This window comes from Mirounga leonina, unplaced genomic scaffold (assembly GCF_011800145.1).
Source record: "Mirounga leonina isolate KUSES-001 unplaced genomic scaffold, KU_Mleo_1.0 Mir_93, whole genome shotgun sequence".
Lineage (NCBI taxonomy): Eukaryota > Metazoa > Chordata > Mammalia > Carnivora > Phocidae > Mirounga > Mirounga leonina.
Genome location: NW_023270854.1, coordinates 23272980 through 23297765, shown reverse-complemented (window position 1 = coordinate 23297765; position 24786 = coordinate 23272980). Strand labels below are relative to the sequence as shown.

At 39.9% G+C, this 24786-nt stretch overlaps 1 protein-coding gene across 1 annotated transcript in view; it reads left to right on the top strand.

The window, feature by feature from the left end:
- The first annotated feature begins 8517 nt into the window (after positions 1-8517).
- Positions 8518-24786, top strand: part of ME2 (malic enzyme 2) — a 57164-nt gene continuing 40895 nt past the window's right edge. Inside the window, exons 1-2 of the mRNA XM_034996211.1 lie at positions 8518-8701; positions 16208-16327. Of these exons, the coding sequence (XP_034852102.1) occupies positions 16220-16327 (108 nt within the window). The 5' untranslated portion in view covers positions 8518-8701; positions 16208-16219. The remainder of the gene's footprint in view (positions 8702-16207; positions 16328-24786) is intronic.

Below are 24786 nucleotides of genomic sequence, written 5' to 3'. Positions count from 1 at the left end.
TATTGCTCAGTAGGAAAATATATTGGATAATCAAACCGAATTTATTAATTCATGGTTTTCTTAAATTACCATATCTATTATAGCTACTCTCTTGGCCACAGAAATCTTGAAAACTTTGTAGAAAAATGTCCCAGTACTGCCCCCAAGAGATAGAATCTCAGAGGTACATTTTCATCCCATATAGTCTAAGAACTACGAAGTGTTCAGGGTCTATTGAAGACCCATATGTAAAGTAATGCTCAAGATACCAGGGATGCTATTTGGGTGATCAAGGCAAACATTTCTGGGATTTTTTCTCCCCTGACATCAGACAGAGACTTTGCATACATTCTATTTGGTGCAAATGTTCTACCTGCTATCTAGACCATAACTACATATCTAGTGAATGAAGAATAAAATTGTGCTGCTCATGGTTTAAGCATAACATATTCTCAGTATGGGCAGGAAAGAACAACTGCATTTGCCTTGGCACAGGAACTTCTTGAAGATAGTTTCATGGGTTTCTCACTATCCCATATCTAGAAATAAAAATTCATTCACAGCAGCATGAATTCACAGAATCTAGAACTTCAGAGGTTCTCCATGCTTCCCAAACATTAATGTGCATGGAACCACCTGGCCATGTTGGATTCTGATGCAGTAGGTTTGGGGTGGGAGTCCAGATTTCATTCTTCTAACAATCTGGTGATGCCAATATTGTTGCTCTTCCAGTCCTCTCTTAAGGGCTTATAGATAATGATGGAGCCAGACTAGGATTTAGAATGAGTAACACCAAGCTGGCCAATGGCTCAAGAAAATTTTAGAGGTGGGGCACCTGGGTGGCTCAGTTGGTTAAGCGACTGCCTTCGGCTCAGGTCATGATCCTGGAGTCCCGGAATCGAGTCCTGCATCGGGCTCCCTGCTCAGCAGGGAGCCTGCTTCTCCCTCTAACCCTCCCCCATCTCATGTACTCTCTCTCTCTCAAATAAATAAATCTTTAAAAAAAAAAAAAGAAAATTTTAGAGGTGGCATTAGTAAGACTAAATCACCTTCATAAAAAAAGAAGGTATTTTCACAATGACATGACACTAGCAAATTTTACTCTCTCCGGGTTACCTGAGTCCTAGAGGAAAATCAAGAGATAAAATATTATCCATAAACACCAAAGTGCTATTTTTCTTTAAGGAGTAAATATTCCTCTATTTTTAATAAGCCTATGATATCAACTTCTTTGTTCTTCACAAAAGTTTCTAGAACTTTCCTTAAAATATTTTGGTAATGAAGGTACTGCTTATTATGGTATTAATTACTGCTTATTATGGTATAGTTTACTCTTTTAGTAGACAGTCTAAGTTACATTATTTTAATTATATAAAAAACAGTACTGCTTTTTTAGTGGTAATAACCATCATTGGCACTTCATTGTATTTTAAAACATCATTGTTTTTTTTTTTTTTAAAGATTTATTTATTTATTTGAGAGAGAGAGTACATGAGAGGGGTGAGGGTTAGAGGGAGAAGCAGGGAGCCCGATGTGGGACTTGATCCCGGGACTCCAGGATCATGACCTGAGCCGAAGGCAGTCGCTTAACCAACTGAGCCACCCAGGCGCCCCATCATTGTTTTTTAATGACAGTACTTACCTATACCATATGCCTTTCTTTTTTTTTTTTAAATATCAAACACTTGTGTCACTTCCAAACTAGCCTGACTGGAGGCTTGTTTCTGCAGCATCTAGCATAAATGCCTTTAGATATACTGTTTATTTTCTCTTTTATTTTTAAAGAGTTTGCATTTTTAATGACCCTAATTTATTGAAAGATAATTCCCAGGGGTGCAGTCAGCATTCATTATTAATGTTTTCTAATCTAAGGCAGATGGAGTTGTGTAAACCTAAACGCGTGATTAGCACAATCTATGTGCTTTTGCTATAGATGATGTGCCAACCTAAAACCAATAATCCTACCACATATATTCTCATTATAAGGAGAATGACCCTCTATAATTCTCTGAAAACTCAATCATATGGATTGTCCTTAAGGAAACACACTTGACGCTTAGATGAAATAAAGTTGCTCTATTTTCTTTCTTTTTTTTTAAAGATTTTATTTATTTATTTATTTGAGAGAGAGAGAGAGAGAGAGAGCGCAAGAGGAGGTAGGGTTAGAGGGAGAAGCAGACTGCCCGCCGAGCAGGGAGCCCGATGCGGGACTCGATCCCGGGACTCCAGGATCATGACCTGAGCCGAAGGCAGTCACTTAACCAACTGAGCCACCCAGGCGCCCAAGTTGCTCTATTTTCATGGCAACTGATACTGAAGTTTTTCCAAGCTTCTTCCTTTAATTTTAAGAAAGGTGAGCAAAAGTGTGTCCATCTTGAGATAACTGGCATATATAACACTTTAAGCTGCCTATTGAAGAGGTTTATAAGGAAGTTACCTGGCCAGATGTGCCCTGGAAGCGTGCCCCTTTAAGGCTCCTCCCACTTCACAGGTGAACTAGCCAAACCAGAGACAAAGCCTGAGGTAGCAAAGGCTGAGACAGCTCCCAAAACCACAGGACTGACACAGACTTATCCACTCCCATGTCCTTCTCTATTTGTTTAGCAACCAAACCCTATTCCTATTTCCTCCTCCTACTTTTAGTAGTAACATAACAAACATTAATAATTATTGAAGAATATGTAATATACAAATATGTAAGAAGAATAATATAAATACAAATAATTACATTATGTTGGGGAAATATAGGCCCTAAATAGCTTTGTGACAACTCTTATTTGCCATCAAATAAATTCTGGCACCACCAAAATTACAAATAAAAATCTTTGGATTTGAAGTTATGGATAAGAGTTTGTGGACTTGCAGGTAATACATTACTTAAGGAAATTCTTCTATGTAAGTCAAGTCTTGCTCTCTTACCATGTCCTCCACAGAGCTTTCTAGGTAATCCAAGTATAAGAAGTGGTTGCTTCTCTTGAACTACTACAGCATTTTGAGCTTATTTTTCACATATTGCCTTAAATTTTTTAATAATGAAACGTTCAATTATACAAAAAATAAAGAATACAGTATAATAAACTCCTTTAAAGATATCACCCAACCTTAATAATAGCATTTTGCCAATCTTGTTTCATCAATCCCCATTTTTTTCCCTAGAATAATTTTTTAAAAAGATTTATTTATTTATTTTAGAGAGGGAGGGGAGAGAGGAGAGAGAGAGAGAGAGAGTGAGAGAGAGAGAGAGAGAAAGAGACAGTGAGGGGGGGGAGGGGCAAAGGAGAGGGAAAGAGAAACTTAGCAGACCATGTGCTGAACCTGGAGCCCAATGCAGGGCAACATCTCTGGACCCTTGAAATCACAACCTGAGTCAAAACCAAGAGTTGGCCACTGAAATGACCAAGCCAGCCAGGCGGCCTTCCCTAGAAAATTTTAAAACAAACCCAAGACATCATGATCCTGTCACCTCACCTGTAAATACTTAACAACTCATTGCTTATTAAGTTGCACTTACACAAGTAAATGTTTTGTGTCCATATTACAATGCAGACTCCATGAGGGCAAGCATTGTATCTTTTTCATCCTTGTTTCCCAATGAGCAGGAAATTCTACACAAAAACATAAATTAGATTCTGATCAATGCATGGCATCAGACAATGATTCTTAAATTTGAGTGTGTATCCAAAGCAACTGGACGGTTTGTCAAAACACACAGTGCTGGGCCCCAACCCCAGAATTCCTGATTCAGTGGGTCTGCGGTAGGGCCCAAGTAGTCGCATTTCTAACAAGTTCCCAGGTGGTGGTGGTGGTGGTAATGGTTATGATGATGATGATCTAGAATCACACTCAGAACTCCTTCACTGGACCAAGGAAGATGTTGACATGTCTAAACCTGCCTATAATTAATCAAACATTAACCATATGTGAGGACTTGAAAGGAATACAGGGAGAAGTAATTTTTTTTTTTTTTAAAGATTTTATTTATTTTTTAGAGAGCGAGCGAGAGAGAAACAGCATGAGAGGGGATAGGGTCAGCGGGAGAAGCAGGCTCTCCGCCGAGCGGGGAGCCTGATGCGGGACTCGATCCCAGGACCCCGGGATCATGACCCGAGCCGAACAAAGGCAGACGCTTAACCATCTGAGCCACCCAGGCGCCCGGGAGAAATAATTTTTATAAGCCCCTACTCTCATGGAGGTTTTACTATATAAGAAGTATATTAAAAAGAAATACAGGAGAATTATTAAGAAACACAGGTGCTAGAGTCCCATATCGGAAGATTTTTATTTAATTAGTATTGAATGGGCATTTTTTCTTTTTTAGTGTTCCAGGTAATCCCAATGCATATTTACATTCTATCACACCAGGCTTTACTGAAGAGGTGAGCTTAGAATTTGTCCTTAAGTTATGAAGATGATTTTAATAGCTTAAGTTGGAAGGGCCTTCCTACGTCCTAGGTTGGGGGTTGGAGTGGCATAGCAATCCAAATACTTTTTCTGGTCTTTCCAAGTCATTGAACTGTATATAAAAATATTCAAAAATATTCAGAGTTTCTACAACGTAGTTTGTATCCCTTTTTTCTTAGATGAATCAACCTCTAAATTCTCAGATTTCCCTTATGTAAAATGGGAATAATAATTATACCTACACATCACAGTATTGTTGAGACAATTAAATGATTTTAGTGTATACATAAAGAACTTTAGAACAATGCTTAGCAAATAAGTGCTCAATGAATGCTAATTATTATTTATTGAACATCGTCTATATGCCAGCAAGGGAACAGGAATGAGAATACTTTGTATTTGTATCTCTTCGACTTTACAAAGCTGTTGTATATTTTTTATCACACTTCCTCCTTTCAGTGACCTTTGCAATAGGTAGAGAAAGTCTAATAGCACCTACCTGACAGGAGAAAGCTGTCGAGTGACTTTTTAAAAGAGTGCAAGAGAGTACTAGAACTCCAGTGTTTCAAACTCCCAAAGTGTGCTCTTTCCTTCAATATAAACAAGGATGCAAACAAACAAAAAACAAAAGTAAAAAACTATTGAAGAACTGAGGCATTTGTTCAGATAATTTGCACACATACCCCACTATACCTAAACATGCCCACAGGAATCTCAACAATCTTCCTTCTATCATTCCCAGGTTATCCATAAATGGGACATTTAATTGGTGGATACTCTATACTCTGCTTGGAGTTATATTTCTTTCTTTTTTTTTTTTTAAGATTTTATTTATTTGACAGAGAGAGATAGAGAGAGAGAGAGCACAAGCAGGGGGAGTGGCAGGGAGAGGGAGAAGCAGACGCCCCGCTGAGCAGGGAGCCCCATGTTGGGCTCGATCCCAGGATCCCGGGATCATGACCTGAGCCAAAGGCAGACGCTTAACCAACTGAGCCACCCAGGCACCCCTGGAGCTACATTTCTTATTTAGCTGCATTTCTACTCAAGGACTGTCCGGTAACTCCATTTACTGGAGAGAACCCTGCATTTAAGGAGAAGTTCTTTCATTCTCTTAAGGAACATCCAGAAAGTGGAAAACCTAAAATGAGACAAATTTGAACAAGAAAGTTTTCTTTGTCAACATACACATACAAAATGGAAAAGTTAATATAGCAATTAACATGTTCTTTCACATAACAGGTACTTGGTGACATCTTACATATATTATATTCTTGATCTGGACAATGCAAGGGTAGGAGAACAACAAATGTAATTGGAAAACATGAGTAATCATTAATAGAGACATAAAGCCTAAAACCTCCCAAAGTTTCCTCTGCTGGTTTCTACAGGGGAGAACTGCAGTGAAGGATACAGCATCTGGGTTAGATGACGTGGTCATTACTCTGTAACTGGCGGTAAATTTCCCATATGACTGAAAACTGATGTGTGGAAAATCTATTATTATCATTACTACTACTACTGTTACTACTACTTTAGGTTTGATATCCTCCATTTGAGTTATGAGCTGTTCTAAAGAAAGAAGTATAAACTAAGATATTACGGCAGGGAACAAGATTTTTGTGTATTTTAACAGTACTTGTTAGAAATTATTTTTAGCCCCAAACAACAGGAAACCCTATTTGAGTTGATTTATACAGAGGCTTATTTCACAAAATAAGAAATATCAGGCTAGGAACCAAGGCTGAATGTGGCTCAATAAAATTATCAGGGATCCAAGTTATTTAATCCTGCCAATATCCTTAGAGTGTAAGCCTTCATCCATTCGATTGTCATCTTACGGTCCAATGATGGGTGCCATGCCTTCAAACTTTTCTGGCAAGAAGTGGAATGAAGCAAAAAGCCAAAGGTACATGCCAGTTGAGTCTATTTTTTAAAGTCTTTCCAGAAGTCCCACCCAGCAGCTTCCATGTATGTGACTTTAACAGGGTCCTCTTAGACTAGCTCTGTCCAACTGAAATATAATGCAAGCCACAAATGGGAGCTACATATGTAATTTTACATTTTCTAATAGCCATGTTAAAAAAGGAAAAAAGAGAGGAAACTACTTTCAATAACACATTTCATTTAACCAAAAATATCCAAAAAAAAATTTTTTTTTAAAGATTTTATTTATTTATTTGAGACAGAGAGAATGAGAGACAGCATGAGAGGGAGGAGGGTCAGAGGGAGAAGCAGACTCCCCGCCGAGCAGGGAGCCCGATGCGGGACTCGATCCCGGGACTCCAGGATCATGACCTGAGCCGAAAGCAGTCGCTTAACCAACTGAACCACCCAGGCGCCCTATCCAAAAATTTTTTGATGGGTGATCAATATTTTAAAAATCAAGGTACATGTTTTACAGTCTGTTTTTTTTTTTTTTTTGTATTGTTTTCATACTCAGTGTGTATCTCAATTTAAACTAGCAACCTTTCAAGTGCTCAATAGCCATATGTTACTGTCTTGGATAGGAAGCCTCAGACCAATCACCAAAGTGACTCAGGATAAATTAATTGGGGTGGGCCAGCCAAATAGCAGTGTTCGCCTTCTTGACAGTAACAAATATTTCATTTAAGGAATGAAATGACCTCAATTCAACCAAAATAAGTTCCATCCATGATAGCTCTCTACAACTTTTCAGACCAGGGTTATTCTAATGTAGGACAAACTGTCTTTCTAATGAAACATTTATGACACTTTTACTTTTTGAAGTTTCCCTCATTCAGTTTGATGTTCTTGACAATTTCTGGTGAGCAGGGTTATTTTAGGTGATGCTTATTTACAGTCCTTTTATTGTGGTGGTTACTATAGCAGCCATACCTATCATTTATCATCTAACTATAGTGTTCCCAAACATGCCCGCCCTTTGATGTTCACAGTGGCGTAGTTGCTCCAGATTTCCCGTAATTGTCAGCGTTTAGGAAGTGACAACTCACTTTTCTCTACTTTCACTCAATTTTCTCTATTTTACATTTCCATCACTTTCAGTTTTCTTATTCCATCTTCCTTGACTCTTTTTGTATCCTTTACATCTTCACTTTAAAATTATCATTACCAGGGGCACCTGGCTGACTCAGTCCATGGAGCATGCAACTCTTGATCTAGGGGTTGTGAGTCTGAGCCCCACTTTGGATGTAGAGATTACTTAAAAACAAAATCTTTAAAAAATAATAAAATTAGCATTACCATACTTTAAAAGTACACAAACTCATTTACAGCAAAGAATTTTTGGTGATAAGATTTTTCTGAAAAAAAGTGAAGAAAAATCCTCCAATATCATAACCGTGAGTGGGTAAAGGGTTACTAAAGTACAGTCCCTGGTGCTTTCAAGATGACAATTTAGTGTTGCAGTGCTTTTCTGAGAGAGGACATTGAACATCTGTTTATGGTGACTGTGATGATAGAGATTAGTAAATTCCCTGCGAGCCAGTAACTGTGCCAGCAGGTGAGGAGAATGGCAAAGAATTCTGCAGAAGATCGAGGCCTAGACACATAAAAAGAGCTCAGAGATAGAAATTGTTCCTTAAGTGCAGAGGCCTCACATTTCCTGCGTTCCCCCTCTTCTGCTTCTCCAGCCACCTGTCCTGTATCCAGCAATCTCTCCTTCATCTTCTGTCTGCCTCCGCTCGCTGTCCACGAAGGACCCAAACTCCCAGCCTTCCTCTCGCCTCCCGGGGCTGGGAGTCTGGTACCCGCGGTTTCCCCCGGCCCGCCCGCGCCTGCGCAGAGCCTCTTCTCGCGCGAACGCGCTGCCATCCCCCTGGAGTACCCCGGCAACCCGGGAGATGCGGGGTGCGCCGCGAACCAGCCCCCGCTCCTTTCGTGGAACAACGGGCGTCGCCTGGGTCTCCGGACTCCTTCTTCTCTACACGGCCCCTCTCGCGTTCCTCGAGATCGCGTCCACACTGGCGCGCGCTCGTCCTCAAACAGTAACCTCAAAGAACCAGACCAAGGCAGGTCCTAAGGGGAAGGAACCCGGGCGCGCCGGCCGCGAAGTGGTGGGCGGGGCCCCGCTCCCCGGGCCGGCTTTCTGCCTCCGCGTTGGTCCGCGCGCCCGTCAGTCTCCGCCCCGAGCGCGCCGGCCCGCCTCCCGGCTCGCTGGCTCCCTACGCCGACTGCCTGGCTGCCTCGCCGGCTGTCGGCCGGCCATGCCTGTGCGAAGCTGAGCTAGCGCCGGCTCCGCGAAGCTCGGGGAAGACGGGGGCCGGACTCGGCCGCAGCTGAGCATCGCGCGTGTGGGCGGCAGGCCCGCTGCCTCTCTCACCGCAGCACCACCTGTCGCGGGGTGAGACTTCGGCTAGGGCTCCGCGCAGCGCGCGGTTGCAGGCGGCCTGGCGCGGAGGGGCCCGGGCGGGCGCTGCGCGAGGGGAGCGGGCGCCCGCCTACTCCCGCCCGATCGGCCGAGCCGACTGCGGACCCGCCGCCGGCTTTCGCGCGTGCGGCCGGCCCAGACCCGCTTGGCGGATGGGCGGGGCGGGGTGAAGGGAAGCGGCGCCCGAGCCCGGGCTGAGGGCTGGGGAGCGGTCAGGTCGCGGCGGTCCCCGATACGAGCGTCCGCGGCTCTTGCCCGGGCACGGTTGTGGGGCTCGACTTGCCCGTTTCTAGATTCGCTGGTCCCAGGGCGGCCCCCTTGCTGCCCCTGAATGAGGTCCAGTGGCTTCCGGACCACGAGCGTCGCTCCCTCCCGCGCCCTTTGAAGACCGATTTTGTGGCTTGACACCTTTTATCAAATCTGCTCCTGCAGGGATGAATTAATGACAGGAGTTAGGCTTTGTGTGTGTGTGTTCGTTTGTTCGTTCGTTCCTCTCTTTAAAGGAAGTTTGCTGCAAGCTAGAAAGTTCTGCGGTTCCAACAGTTCTGTCCATTCATGTGAAATGGCATAAATTGACCAGAAATGGCAGGTGTTTCTTTGAAGCTGGTGATAACCACCTCTGCTTGTGTGGTGGTGTTACATTTGAGGTCCTGGAATTGACCTTCTTTCGTGGTTACGAAAACAGTTTTAGAAGACATGTTGCCTTTTGATGAGAAGCATAATCAAAATAATGCATCTTAACAGTAGTGCTTCCTTACAAAATGCGTTATCTCCTTATCTATTTTCCTAATGCTTGTGGCAGTCACTTCTAAGCAGAATAGTTAATAGCATTGTTGTTTCTTTTAGTGTTGCAATTGGTAACAATAGAAGCACGTATTAATTGTGTTATGGGCTGGACATTGTTCTGTACATGAATCATCTCAAAATAACTCTTTGAGGCTGGTACTGTTATTTCCACCTAACAAATGAAACTAAGGCTTAAGAAGGTTAAGTATCTTTCACAAGATCACAGGTTTTAGGTGGCAAAGTCTGGATTCGAACACAGGCAATTTAACACAACGACTCCAGCCCCGTCTTAATCCCGTTGCTTCTTAAGCATTGTTCATGTTGTTAAAGTAATTGCAGTGTTGTCCTCATGAATTTTAATCTTCATCTTTACTCATGAATTTATTCTTTAGTTTCCAGGCATCCTGGAAGTTAGAGAAGAAATAGTTGCCCACACTTCCCCCTCCCACCTTCCTCCATGTGTTTATTATGTGTATATTTATTTTGGACAAAATATAGATGAATGTATAATCTGCTGTGTATCTACTAAAACTAATTGAGTTACATGTTACTATGTTACATGGTTTGCAGAAATACAGAAAAAAGTTTAATTCTTGTCTTCTAATGTTGGACCTTTAATTAGCTTTGAACTTTGATTTGCAATCTGTATTTGACTCTTTTATGGTAGTTATAAAGACTTAATTAAAAGTTAGGCATAGAGCCCAGATATGCTGATAGAACTTTTATCATATATTAAGGAAATGTTGGGCTATGCTTTTGTAGAAGTTCTTCATTCTCTTGAGAATTAAATATACTCTTGCTTAGTACTTATTCCTGAGAAAGAACTGCTTACAGGTTTCAGCCTTACAGGGTGTTTATGTATAATGTTTTTGTCTTTTATAATTCAGTTGTTATGGAAACACATTAAAAATTCATAAAAGAAAAACTCATTTACCACTTGAGAATTGCTTTTGCAAATTAACTCCTATAATGCTGCTGAAGCATAACTTGTATTTTCCTATAACAATAAGCTATTTTAAACTATATTAATTTTTAAGTTAAACTAAAATAAATTATAATTTATGTTGGTGAATTTTTGACAAACTTAGTCATATTTTATTTATTTTATTTTATTTTTTAAGTAGGATCCACACCCAACTCGGAGCTTGAACTCACGACCCTAAGATCGAAACCTGAGCTGAAATCAAGAGTCAGACACTTAACCGACAGAGCCACCCAGGTGCCCCAAATTCAGTCATACTTTAAAAGATAAATAATAACTGAAACCTATAGTTGTTTACTGAGGATCAATTTTAGGAGGAGGGCAAAATCCATGCTATCAAAATCACTCTACATTTGATTTTCTAAAAATCTGTTTTATAAAAAGTTAACTTTTATTTTAAAGTCACTATTTTGGGGAGGGGGGTGGGAGGATGGGTTAGCCTGGTGGTGGGTATTGAGGAGGGCACATTCTGCATGGAGCACTGGGTGTTATGCACAAACAATGACTCGTGGAACACTACATCTAAAACTAATGATGTAATGTATGGGGATTAACATAAGAATAAAAAAAAGGAAAAAAAAAGTCACTATTTTGATTATATGGCTGTATATTTCCTTTGATCAATATTTACAAATTTTAAAAGTAATGAAAAATACTATATTGATTCTGTAGATGTTCAGAATGACATTTGATGTTGCCTGGATCTGTATACCATCCAAATTCTCATTACTGACCTAGAGATTTGATTTGAAATAGTTTAAATAAATGCTAACCATGACTATCCTTATAGCCTCTTAATAAGGATTTCACAGTAGAAGATGTTGATGCAGAGACTAACAGGCATTCAGAAGACACCTTCTGACCACCTTAGTCTGTTTCTACTAACAGTGCTTAGATAACTAACATTTATAGAGCACTTAGAGGGCACTGTGATAAGCATCTTACATGGATTATCTAATTTAAATCTTAAAATGGCCCTGATTAGTAGGTCCTGTTGTTTATCATCCCCATTTGAGTGATGAGAAAACTGCAACAGACTTATTCAAAATCAGAGTTAGCACTGGCCAAGCCAGGATTTAAGTCCAGTAGTTTGATTCCAGAGCTTATCTTTGACTACTCTGCTAAACTGCCTGGATATGGATTTTATTGAATAGACTTTCAAGTAGTCAAGCTCTTTATGATGATGATAAAGCTCTTAATTGTTTGATACTTTATAAATATCATCATTACTACACACAGCTCTGCAAAATAGAGTTTCCCTCCCCTGTTTCATTGACTGCTAAGGCAGTCCCCAGACTTTGGACTTGATGGGCAGGTGTGTATAGGGGGACAATTGGGACCAGACACAGACTGCCAACTTTTAATTCTGTCAAGGTTAAGGACCCTTTTAAGAACTATTGCAATCCACCATCCCCATCCTTTCATAAAAGAAAAGACATTTTTATCACCAAAAAGGTAGGAAGAACATAATTAGAACAGGAAATCAAGAGAATAAATTTTGTTTTATGAACGACTGTATTGCATTGTCCCAATTTTTCTCATTTGGCCACACACCAGTGAAAAATGTGGTCCAGGCTAACACCAATTCAGAGACCATTTGGGAATGCCTGGGTGACACAACTGAATCCAAAACGGTGATGAGCTGAGTACAGATTCAGACTCCAGTCTGACTGCAGAGCTTGTGCTCCTTGCACCCAGTCATGACCTCCAATTTCTGTCTCCCTTGCATTGCCCTCCTTTAATCCCAAGTAGGGGGCCAGGGAGAGTAGTCTCCAGCAGCCCAGCCAGTGGCCTAGCAGTTTCTGTCCTGGTCCAGTTTGTAAACACCAGAGAGTAAGTTCCAGGGCAAGGCCATGTGAATGACACACCAGGGGGAGAAACCAGAGGCATATCTCAGTATCCCAGAAACTGTCAAGGAAGCAAGCAGCTTGATTTTACATATTAATTAAAAATTAGAAGCCCTGGGCGCCTGGGTGGCTCAGTTGGTTAAGCGACTGCCTTCGGCTCGGGTCATGATCCTGGAGTCCCGGGATCGAGTCCCGCATTGGGCTCCCTGCTCGGCAGGGAGTCTGCTTCTCCCTCTGACCTTCCTCCCTCTCATGTTCTCTGTCTCTCATTCTCTCTGTCTCAAATAAATAAATAAAATCTTAAAAAAAAAAAAAATTAGAAGCCCTGCCTTTTGGTTCCTGTTTTTACTTCACTCATTCTTAGAGTTCTTCCATCCCACCTGCATAACATAACATTTTATCTTGTTGCCTCTCATTGTTCTCATTACTGGTATTTAAGCCTCCCTGTCTATTTCTTAGTCCTTGGTTCTAGTTTTGGCAGATTTTTTTTCCTTAAATTTTTTTAACTTAGCACTGTTTTAAAGACACTATTAAAATTACTTTTATATTTTATTTTACTCTCTATCACTTACTAGTAATTTCAGTGATAAAACATTCTGTAATTATACTTTTTTGCATGTAGTCTCATTTGATCATCACAATTATCTGTAAGGTCGATTTGACAAGTGGTGTTATCTTCATTATACAGACTAAATTCGGTATTGGAGAGAAGCAAAACTTTAACCAGGAGTTGAAAATAGATTTCATATATTAGAATGCTGCTCTTAAGTTAACTATGGAAAGGAAAAACTTTAATTTTCTTTACTCACAGTTTCTTCTGGCCACTAAACGTGGGATTTTTTTCCCCCACACCCAGCAATTATCCAATTCTCAGCAGATGCTGACTGGGTTTGCTTTAATTTAACTTAATTCTGACACTGTCCATACGGAGATAGTTTCAGATCCCATAGGTTAAGGGTTCAGTCCGAAAAGACTGCCCCTACTTGAGATGCCAGTTGCACGTCCCAGGTTGTGACGCATACTTCAGACCAACTCTCTATAAATTGAGGCTTCCCACAACCCCCTCCTGTTTTGATGATTTTCTGTAACGGCACACAGAACTCAGAGAAATACTTTACTTATATTTGCTGATTTATTATAAAAGGCTACAACTCAGGAACAGATGGAAGGATACATAGAACTAGGTATTGATGGGAGTGGGGGGTGGGGAGACATAGAGCTTCCTTGCCCTCCCTGAGTGTGCCACCCCCCAGCACCTAGATGTGTCCACCAACATGAAAGCTCATCCGATCTCCTCATTAAAGAGTCTTCAGGCCCTGCCCACTTCCCTTTCTGGAGGTTCTGGAGTGGGGCAGAAAGTTCCTACTCTAATTACTTGGTGTTGCTGGTGACTAGCTCTATCTGAGGCTTTGTAGTGGTCCACCCTAGGTGGACCATAAACTCAAATGTGATCAAAAGTGGCTTCTTATGAATAACAAAAAATACTCCTCTATCATTCAGGAAATTCCAAGGATTTTTAGGAGCTCTGTGCCAGAAACTGGGGACAAAAACCAAATATATTTCTTTTTTTTTTTAAGATTTTATTTACTTATTTATTTTGGGGGGTGGGCAGAGGGAGAGCAAGAGGCAGAGAATCTGAAGCAGACTCTCCACTGGAGCCTGTCTTGGGGCTCGACTTCAGGACCCTGAGATCATGACCTGAGTGGAAATCAAGAGTCGGACATTTAAATGACTGAGCCACCCAGGAGCTCCCCCTAATATATTTCTTATTATACCACAAGTACTGATTACAAAATGAAACTTTTTCAGATTGTCTTTGATTTAAAGTAAAAAGTATTCCATACTATATCTTAGATTTACCTACCTCACCAATATACTGTAATACCAATCCAGTCTTTTGGTACCAAAGTTTTAATTTTGACAAATAATGCTCTCTCCTGGAAGAACCACACAAACACATAATCAGTGCTACCATTTCAATCTTTTTAAAATTTATTTTGAAATGATTTGAAAGGCTTTGGTTACATACATCATACTTCTTGGCCCCTTAAGACTTCACTGTGTTTTCAGAACAAGGATATCTCTTCCATATGATTATCAAATACAGAAAATTTTACAGTACTTTTATTTAAGCTACAGTATATCTTCCAGTTTTGCCAGCTGTCCCAATAAGTGTCCTTGATAGCATTTTTTTTTTTGATTCAGGTTTTGTATTTAGTTGTCATATGTTCAGTCTTCTTTAAATTAACAGTAGTTCCTTACTGTTTGTCTTTCACTGACTTTTTAGAGTGACCCAATTATTTTGTTGTATATCTCTCATAATTCTTTTTTATTATTATTATTGAAGTATATTTGGCGTATGACATTGTATAAATTTAAGGTGTATAACATTAATTTGATATATTTATATATTGTAACATGATTGCCATTGTAGTGATAATTATCACCTCTCATGTTATGTAATTATTTCTTTTTAGTGGTTGGAAGAATTAAGATCTAGTCTCTTAGAAAGTTTGATGATTATAATACAATATTGTTGTCTGTATTCACTATACTATGTATTATATCTTTAGGAGTTGCTTATTTCTTAGGACTCTTACTGCAAGTTTGTACCGTTAAACATCTGTCCTATCCTCCCACCCCAGTCCCCATCTCTCATGATTCTTGATGTCCTTATAATCAGATAGATTTTTTGTTTTTGTGGCCACATTTATGCACCACATTTATATGAAATATCCAGAATAGGTAAATCCATAAAGATAGAAAGCAGGTTGGTGGTTGCAGGTACTGGAGGAGGGGAAGAACTGTTTAATGGGGTAGAGTTTCCTTCTGGGATGGTGAAGATGGTTCGGAACTAGGTGGAGGTGGATTGTACAACATTATGGATTTTCTAAATCCCTCTGAATTGTTCACTTTAAAATGGCAAGTTTTGTTATGTGAATTCACTTCCATAAAAATTAACTTAAAAAATAATCCTACTGTAATGGTTTGCTGCACCCCGTATACAAACCTTGATTTCTAAGCAAATAAAAATTCCAGTAAAAAACTTATTGCCGGATAATTGCAATGATTTGTAATGATTAAGATAAATTGGCTTTGCAAGGTGATTTTGAGTGGGAGAATTGATATGCAGAAAAATCTATTATATTCCCATTTTCAATATTTAACGTGTAATCTGTTATGTAGAGTTTTCCATTTTGAAAAATTCCCATGTGTTTGTGATGTTGTGAAAGGGCAAAAACATGTTTTCTAGCCAATTTGCATGTTTTAAAATATTAAATAACAGGTTTTTATGAAAACAAAAAATATTTAGTACATTACATGAAAACGCTATTATTAGTACATTAAAATTGTACAGCTAGATTAAGAATTTGAAAAGCTTCTCTTCCTCTGAATGTTTATGCCGCAGGCTTTCCTGTTACTTACTTTTCCACCTTCAACCTAAACTCCCATATGCATTTACATGGGCCGCATGTCTTTGTTTACTGATGTTACCTTGTTTCTTAATCTCTCAATTTATTTCTTTCCCTCATAATCGGGAGATACAAGCCTTGCCACACTTGTGGCTTAGAAAAAGAATAAATGTTTAGCACACTGTAGCATACAGTATATACAAAATAGCAATGATTATTAACTAGGGACTTAAGAGTATTGTCAGGAAAAGTCAGTCATTGTCTTCACTCAATTATTACTTTTTTTTTTTTTTACAACGGTTACAACTTGTAGAAACATAAATTTACTTTGATAAAGCTTTTTCAAGTGTGGAAAATTAAGCTTTCTGTATCTGCTTTTGAAAACTGATACCTGATGTGCATGCAGTTCGATAATACGTTTCTCATCCTTTATTTGCTTCTTTTTCCCCAGGTGAAAGGAAAGATGTTGTCCCGGTTAAGAATAGTTGCTACTCCCTGTACTGTAGCATGTCGTCATATGCACATAAAAGAAAAAGGCAAGACGCTCATGTTGAACCCAAGAACAAACAAGGTTAGTAACATTAATACTAACATAACATTTTCTCTCTTCCTGGTAAAGGTTTGATATATTTTAGACTGATAAAGTATGAACTTCTTTTATTTTGTAGCTTTATACTAAAACTATTCAGAGGTAGGTGATTTTTCTGCATGACTTTCCACTTTTCTCCACATGGCAAGAATCATGACTGCTTTATGGCTCCCAGTTTCACCCCTCACAACTTATACCACCAGAAAAAGATTGACTTTGTTACCTAGTTTCAGCTCAGAAAAATCCCTAGTATAGCAATCTGGCCAGGACTTTTGGCCAGTGTGGGATATTTAGATTTACCCAGCTCAAATCCAATTGAGCCCTTGGAAGATGGGGTTAAAATTGTAAAATGAAATTTTGTCTGATGTCTATACCTCCACCCAGCTTTTTGGACACAAATCATTGCACACAAGTGCTTTTGTCCATTAATCTCACAGTACTGCTTCAAAGTGGAGAGACTTCTGACCCCCTCTTTATACTTTTGGGGCAGAAGTGATGGGCATTATTATTTTTTTTTTAAGATTTTATTTATTTAATTGACACAGAGAGAAGGAGAGACAGCAAGAGAAGGAACACAAGTGGGAGAGGGAGAAGCAAGCTTCCCGCCAAGCAGGGAGCCTGATGCGGGGCTCGAACCCAGGACCCTGGGATCATGACCTGAGCTGAAGGCAGTCGCTTAACCGACTGAGCCACCCAGGCACCCCAGTGATGGGCATTATTGATATCTAGTCTTGCCTTTATTCCATGTCCAAGCTGTGTTCAGTGGGCAAGCCCCTCTCTATTTTCTAGTGGTGATATTAATTAGTAAGTACACATACTTCTAGAAAGAGATTCTTTCATGGAAAGCTTGTAAGAGGATACATTGAGTTCATTGTAATATGTGAAATTTACCTCTTGGGAATAATGCATTCAGATTAAGGTGTGATTTATTTTAAAACAACGGTCATCAGAAATTTGCCAATCCCACTTGTTTCCTATGTGATGGGGGTTGAGGATAACTAATTGTACAGTATGATATGTTTTGAAGGATTTCAGGCCTACAAAGGGAAATTGACCAAGGGTTACCCAGAGTGCCTTATCTTTGCATTTTTGGTACCTTGGACAGAATGAGAATTCAGCAGGCAGTAGTGAATTAAATGAAGCTTAATGAGGGATTTTCTAATCCTCTCTTGTTTTTGCCTCGCTTCCCCAAATCTTGCTTGCTCTTCAAGATGCAACTCATTCAAAATCCAGTTCTCCTGTAGAGCCTTTCCATACACCATAGACTGGAATAATCGCTCCCTTCTCTGAAACCCTGTAGCAGTTTTTATCTTCCTGTTCCTATGGCAAGTAATCAATATCTGTTGCTGTGTGCTTCCTTTCATGTCTTAAGTTGTCATTGAAGTAATTGTTGGTATTTACGTTTTCATGAATTTGTATTTCTTAACTGTATTTCAGGTTCCTTTGGGGCAGGGACCATTCAAAATTTTATATATTTTACAATTCCACAGATAAAGTAAATATTTGCTAATTATGTTGTTCTTATTTTATTTTTATCCTTACAGAAACTATTTAAAATGTACTATGAGAGAATGGTGAGAAATGTATAAAGTACATTAAGTGGCAAGTTAATTTTAAGGAGGAGGGTAGTCTAAAATGCATTACAGTACTTCTGTAAAGAAAATAAAATCTAGGGGCGCCTAGGTGGCTCAGGCGTTAAGTGTCTGCCTTCGGCTCAGGTCATGATCCCAGCGTCCTGGGATCGAGCCCCTCATCGGGCTCCCTGCTCAGCGGGAAGCCTGCTTCTCCCTCTCCCACTCCCCCTGCTTGTGTTCCCTCTCTCCCTGTGTCTTCCTCTGTCAAATAAATAAAATCTTTAAAAAAAAAAAAATCTAATGCTCTGGCCCTTAGGAATTTCTAAGGTCGGATAGCATCTGTAAGATTACCTCATTACCCCTTAAGCATCAAGAAGAGTTTTTTGTTGTGTGTTTTTTTTTTTTTTTAAAGATTTTTTATTTTATTTTATTGAGAGAGACAGAGAGAGAGCATGAGAGAGAGGAGGGTCAGAGGGAGAAGCAGACTCCCTGCCGAGCAGGGAGCCCGATGCGGGACTCGATCCAGGGACTCCAGGATCATGACCTGAGCCGAAGGCAGTCGCCTAACCAACTGAGCCACCCAGGCGCCCCTTGTTGTGTGTTTTTAAGAAGGAACATAGACTAGTGATTCCTGATTTGAGGGTCATGAACTCCTTGGGAACTTAAAAGAAATCAGGTTTGTGCTTCAAAGGTTGTAGGCTAAATGTTTTAAGAGTATGTTGCTGCTATGATTAATAAAATAGTAATTTTAGGCAGTATTGAATTCTTTTAAGATTGTCTGTAATCTTTTAAGATGTTCTGTAAAGGCAGACCTGTTACTATGTCTTTCAGGCTTTTTCATTGTAGTAAATAGTGTACAGTTTACAGTTGTAACAATTTAAAAGTGTATAGGTCAGTGACATTAAGTACATTCAGTGTGGTGCCTCCATCACCTGAAATGGAAACCCAGGAGCCATTCCGCAGTCACTCCCCTTCCCCTTCTCCCCTCCCCCTTCTCAGCCCCTGGCAACCACGAATCTGTTTCTCTTCCTATAGATTTGCCTATTCTGGTATGAACGTGAAATTCTTTACAAAAATTTTTTTTTTTAAGATTTTTTATTTATTTATTTGAGAGAGAGAGAATGAGAGATAGAGAGCATGAGAGGGAAGAGGGTCAGAGGGAGAAGCAGACTCCCTGCTGAGCAGGGAGCCTGATGTGGGACTCGATCCTGGGACTCCAGGATCATGACTTGAGCTGTTTGCAACGACGTGGATGGAACTGGAGGGTATTATGTTGAGTGAAATAAGTCAAACAGAGAAAGACATGTATCATATGATCTCACTGATATGAGGAATTCTTAATCGCAGGAAACAAACTGAGTGTTGTTGGAGTGGGGGTTGGGGTGGGAGGGATGGGGGGACTGGGTGATAGACACTGGGGAGGGTATGTGCTCTGGTAAGCGCTGTGAATTGTGCAAGACTGTTGAATCTCAGATCTGTACCTCTGAAACAAATAATGCAATATATGTTAAGGAAAAAAAGAAGAAGAAGAAGGTAGCGGGAGGGGAAGAATGAAGCAGGGGAAATAGGAGGGGTAGACGAACCATGAGAGACGATGGACTCTGAAAAACAAACAGGGTTCTAGAGGGGAGGGGGGTGGGAGGATGGGTTGGCCTGGTGGTGGGTATTGAGGAGGGCACATTCTGCATGGAGCACTGGGTGTTGTGCACAAACAATGAATCATGGAACACTTCATCTAAAACTAATGTTGTAATGTATGGGGATTAACATAAGAATAAAAAAAATGAAAAAAAAAAAAAAAATCACTCATGACCTGAGCTGAAGGCAGTCGCCCAACCAACTGAGCCACCCAGGCGCCCAAAATTCTTTACGAAAAAAAATTTTTTTTTTAAGATTTTATTTATTTATTTGAGAGAGAGAATGAGAGAGAGAGAGCACATGAGAGGGGGGAGGGTCAGAGGGAGAAGCAGACCCCCTGCTGAGCAAGGAGCCCGACATGGGACTCAATCCCGGGACTCCAGGATCATGACCTGAGCCGAAGGCAGTTGCTTAACCAACTGAGCCACCCAGGTGCCCCTACGAAATTTTTTAAAAGTCCTTATACTTCAAAGGATTGGACACCATTGTGCTAGGTTATAAGCAGGAGTTTCAGTGTGAATTTGAATTTACTAGCCATGAAATATTCACGCTTCATTTAACCTCTCCAGACCTCAGTTTTCTCACTGAAATCATGTAGGTAATACAGCATTTTGAAATACTCAAAAGGCTGTGCAAGTGTAAGATTGGATTTCCCCTTTTCTCCTCTTGCTCATTTGGTAACCTTTTTAATAATTTTTTTTTTTTTTTTTTTTTTTTAAGATTTTATTTATTTATTTGACAGAGAGGGACACAGCGAGAGAGGGAACTACAAGCAGGGGGAGTGGGAGAGGGAGAAGCAGGCTTCCCACTGAGCAGGGAGCCCAATGTGGGACTCGATCCCAGGACCCCGGGATCATGACCTGAGCCAAAGGCAGACGCTTAACGACTGAGCCACGCAGGTGCCCCTAAATAATTTTTTGAAACTCAGCTCTGCATCCTTTCCTATAGGAAGCATGCGCTTTCCAGTTTGTACCTGGAGCACTGGTTTTATGGTTCTTAGTTCTGTGAGGGTTTTGTTTGTTTTTATTTTAACTTACCCTGGCTAGATCTCTAATAGTAAACGAATTCAAATTTTTCTTATTTTTTGCATAAATAATAATTATATTATGACTAATAAAAGAAAGAAAAATCACATACCTACCATCCCAGTATATCATCTGTTTTTATTTTACCAAATCCCCCTAAAATTATATTTACTGGGACACCTGGGTGACTCAGTCAGTTAAGCAGCTGCCTTCCACTCAGGTCAGGATCTCAGGGTCCTGGGATCGAGTCCCACATCGGGCTCCTTGCTCAGCGGGGAGTCTGCTTCTCCCTCTGCCTGCTCTGCCTGCCGCTCCCCCTGCTTGTGCTTTTTCTCTCTCTGACAAATAAATAAGATCTTTTAAAAAAAGTATATTTACTTTGAAGATCATAGGATACAATTTTATATGCCATTTTACTACTGGGAAGAGTATATTATAAGTAATCTCCATGATCCTTCATAAGCTTTCTGTATATGGCTGCATAATAGTCCAGTAGGTAGATTTGGAATCACAGAGACTGAAGAGAGACCCAGTTTGACCCTTCCAGGCTTGTAATCTTCAGAGTAGATATAACCTCTTTGGATCCCAGTTTCTTACCCTAGACTGTTGTGGAGAAAAAGGAGAATTATAAAGCTACTTTAGTCACTGTGAATTCTGTGTAAGTGTGAGTAACTCCTTTCAGGGGATGTTTTATAATTTAGTTAGCCATGATGCTATTGTTGAGTATCGTTTTCAGTCTTGACATTATGAATCATTAGTTATTAGTTAGCAGTTTTGTAAGTAGGTATTTGGTAACTTCGTAATTCCTGACAGTTTATTCTACCTGCACTTGGAGGGAAACAAATAGAAGGAGATTTTTCTTTCTTCCCAGTGTGTACCTATACATTCAAATCTAGTTAACGGATTTTCATCAATAATGACTTATGTGAAGAAACTGGGTGTGTCTAAAGGAAAATAGCTCAGGGGATCTTTCAGGATCAGCCAAAGGAGGCACACTTCCACTATGTTAATTGGGAGGGTATTGCTGTGGCATAGATGAGAAAAGGGCAGACATGGTGGGACAGGTGGCTGGGGTGGGGGGGGCTCCCCACTCAGCTCAGAGTCTGCTTGAGATTCTCCCTCTCCTTTTGTCCCTCCCACTGCTCTCACACTCTTTCTCTCTCTCTCAAATAAATAAGTAAAATCTAGAGTTGGACATCCAACTAACTGAGCTACCCAGGCACCCCAAATAAAACGCTTTTGAGTGTCCCTTAAACCTAAGTAGGAGATAGGCAGTGACACCTTGTGTAGCCAACTCATTTATCTTTGGCAGTAGGGTAGGTGAAGCACCTTTAAGTGAACTAATTAGTTCATTTAAATCTAAAGTTTAGGGGTGTCTGGCTGGCTTAGCATTCGACTCTTGATCTCAGGGTCATGAGTTCATCCCCGCATTGGGTGCAGAGATTACTTAAATAAATAAATGAATAATTTAAAAAAATGAATGAAGTTTAGCTTTTCCACTTTAGCCTTGTACTAGCGTGGGAAAAGGAAGTAAGGGTGACAGTTTGGGTTTTACCTCTTTTATACATCCCAGCCTTAGGTGAAATATTATAAGGAGAATCATGAGGTGCAAAGATTTAGTGATTTCATTCTCCTCCCTTTTCTCCTTTTCCAGTATAGCTAAAGGTTTGTCAATTTGGTACATCCTTTGAAAGAACCAACTTTTGGGTTCACTGATTTATTTTCCAGTTGTTTTTTCTGTTTTCTATTTCATTTATTTTCACTCTGATCTTTTGTATTTCCTTCTTTTTTGCTTCAGGTTTAGTTTGTTCTTTCTCTCCTCCAGTAGTTTCTTTTTTTTCTTTTTAAAGATTTTATTTATTTATTTGAGAGAGAGCATGAGAGGGAAGAGGGTCAGAGGGAGAAGCAGACTCCCCGCTGAGCGGGGAGCCCGATGCGGGATTCGATCCAGGGACTCCAGGATCATGACCTAAGTCGAAGGCAGTCGCTTAACCAACTGAGCCACCCAGGCGCCCTCCCCCACTAGTTTCTTAAGGTGGAAGTTTAGATTATTGAATTGAGATCTTTCTACCTTTTTAATGTGGACGCTTACAGCTATAAATTTCCCAGTGGGCATTGCTTTCACTGCATCCCCATAAGTTTTGGTATGTATGTCTTAATTCATCTCCAAGTATCTTCTAATTTCCTTTGTGATTTCTTCTTTGGTCAATTGGTCATTTAGGAGTGTGTTGTTTAAAATCCGTGTATTTATGAATTCCCCAAATTACCTTCTATTACTGATTTTTAATCTCATTGCATTATGGTTGGAGATCATACTTTGGGTGATTTAAATCCTTTTAAATTTATTGAGACTTGTTTTATGATTTAACATGTGGTGCGTCCTGGAGAATATTCTGTGGGCACTCGGTTTGAAGGATGCGTATCCTGCTACTGTTGTGTGGAGTGTGCCATACACGTCTGTCATGTCTAGTCGCTTTATAGTGTTGTTCAGGTCTTCTGTTTTCTTCTGATTTTCGGTGTAGTTGTTTTCTCCATTATTGGAAGGGAGGTATTGAAGTCTCCAACTTGGCTTTCTTCCTAGGATTCTGTCAGATTTTGCTTCATGTATTTCTGGACCTTTTTCACAGATGCGTATATATTTATAAGTGTTACATCTTCTTAATGGATTGACCCTTTTATCATTATAAAATGTCCTTCTCTGTGAACAATGTGTGTTTCCCAATCTATTTTGTTTGTCGTTAATTTAGCCATTCTAGCTCTCTTTGGGTTACTATTTACATGGTATATGTTTTTCCATCCTTTTACTTTCTACCTAATTGTGTTTTGAATCAAAGTGTGTCTCCTGTAGACAGCATAAAATTAGATCATGTTCTCCATCTTGCCAATCCATGCCTTTTTATTATAGATTTTAATCCATTTACATTATATAATGGTTGATAAGGTACAATTTATGTCTGTCATTATGTCTGTTGGTTTTCTAAGTGTCTTGTCTTTTTTGTCCCTCTCTTTCTCCATTGTTCCCTTCCTTTGTGTTAAATTGATATTTTCTAGTATACCATTTTAATTCCCTTGTCACTTCTTCTACTGCCATTTTCTGATTTATTTTCTTAGTGGTTTGTCCTGGGAATTATAATTACCATCTTTATAACAGTCAAATTCAGATTGATTCCAACTTAATTTTAATAGTACATAAAAACTGTTCCTGTAGGGGCGCCTGGGTGGCTCAGCTGTTAATCATCTCCCTTTGGCTCAGGTCATGATCCCAGGGTCCTGGGATCGAGCCCCACATCGGGCTCCCTGCTCCGCGGGAAGCCTGCTTCTCCCTCTCCCACTCCCCCTGCTTGTGTTCTCTCTCTCACTGTGTCTCTCTCTGTCAAATAAATAAATAAAAATCTTTAAAAATAATAATAAAAAAATAAAAACTGTTCCTGTATAGTTCCATCCTTTCCTTTTGTCTGCTTTTTCATAAAAATTACATGTTTATACATTGTGTGACCATCAATACAGATTTATAATTATTTCTTTGTGTAGTTGTCTTTTTTTTTTTTTTTAAGATTTTATTTATTTTTTGACAGAGAGAGACAGCAAGAGAGGGAACACAAGCAGGGGGGCGTGGGAGAGGGAGGAGCAGGCTCCCCACTGAGCAGGGAGCCCAGTGCGGGGCTTGATCCCAGGACCCTGGGATCATGACCTGAGCCGAAGGCAGACGCTTAACGACTGAGCCACCCAGGCACATTATGTGTGTGTAGCTGTCTAAGTTAGGTAGGAGAGACGAAGAGCTACAAACAAAAAAAAAATACATTGATACCGACTTTTATATTTACCTATATGGTGATCCTACTTGTGTTCTTGATTTCTTCATGTAGATTTGAGTTACTGTCTAGTGTCTTTATTTCAGCCTGAAGGACTCCCTTTGATATTCCTTGTGAGACAGGCCTGCCAACAACGAGTTCTCTATTTTTATTTGAAAATATCTAAATATCTTCTTCATTTTTGGATAATTTTGTAAGGATTCAGAAATTCTTGGTGGACAGTTTTTTCTTTCAGCACTTTTAATATGTCATTCTACTGCCTTATGGCCTCTGTGGTTTCTGTTAAGAAATTAGCTGTTCCTCTTTTTGAGGATCCCCTGTACATGATGAGTGACTTCTCTCTGCTTTCACGTTTCTTCTTTTGTCTTTTAACAGTTTGAATATGATGTGTC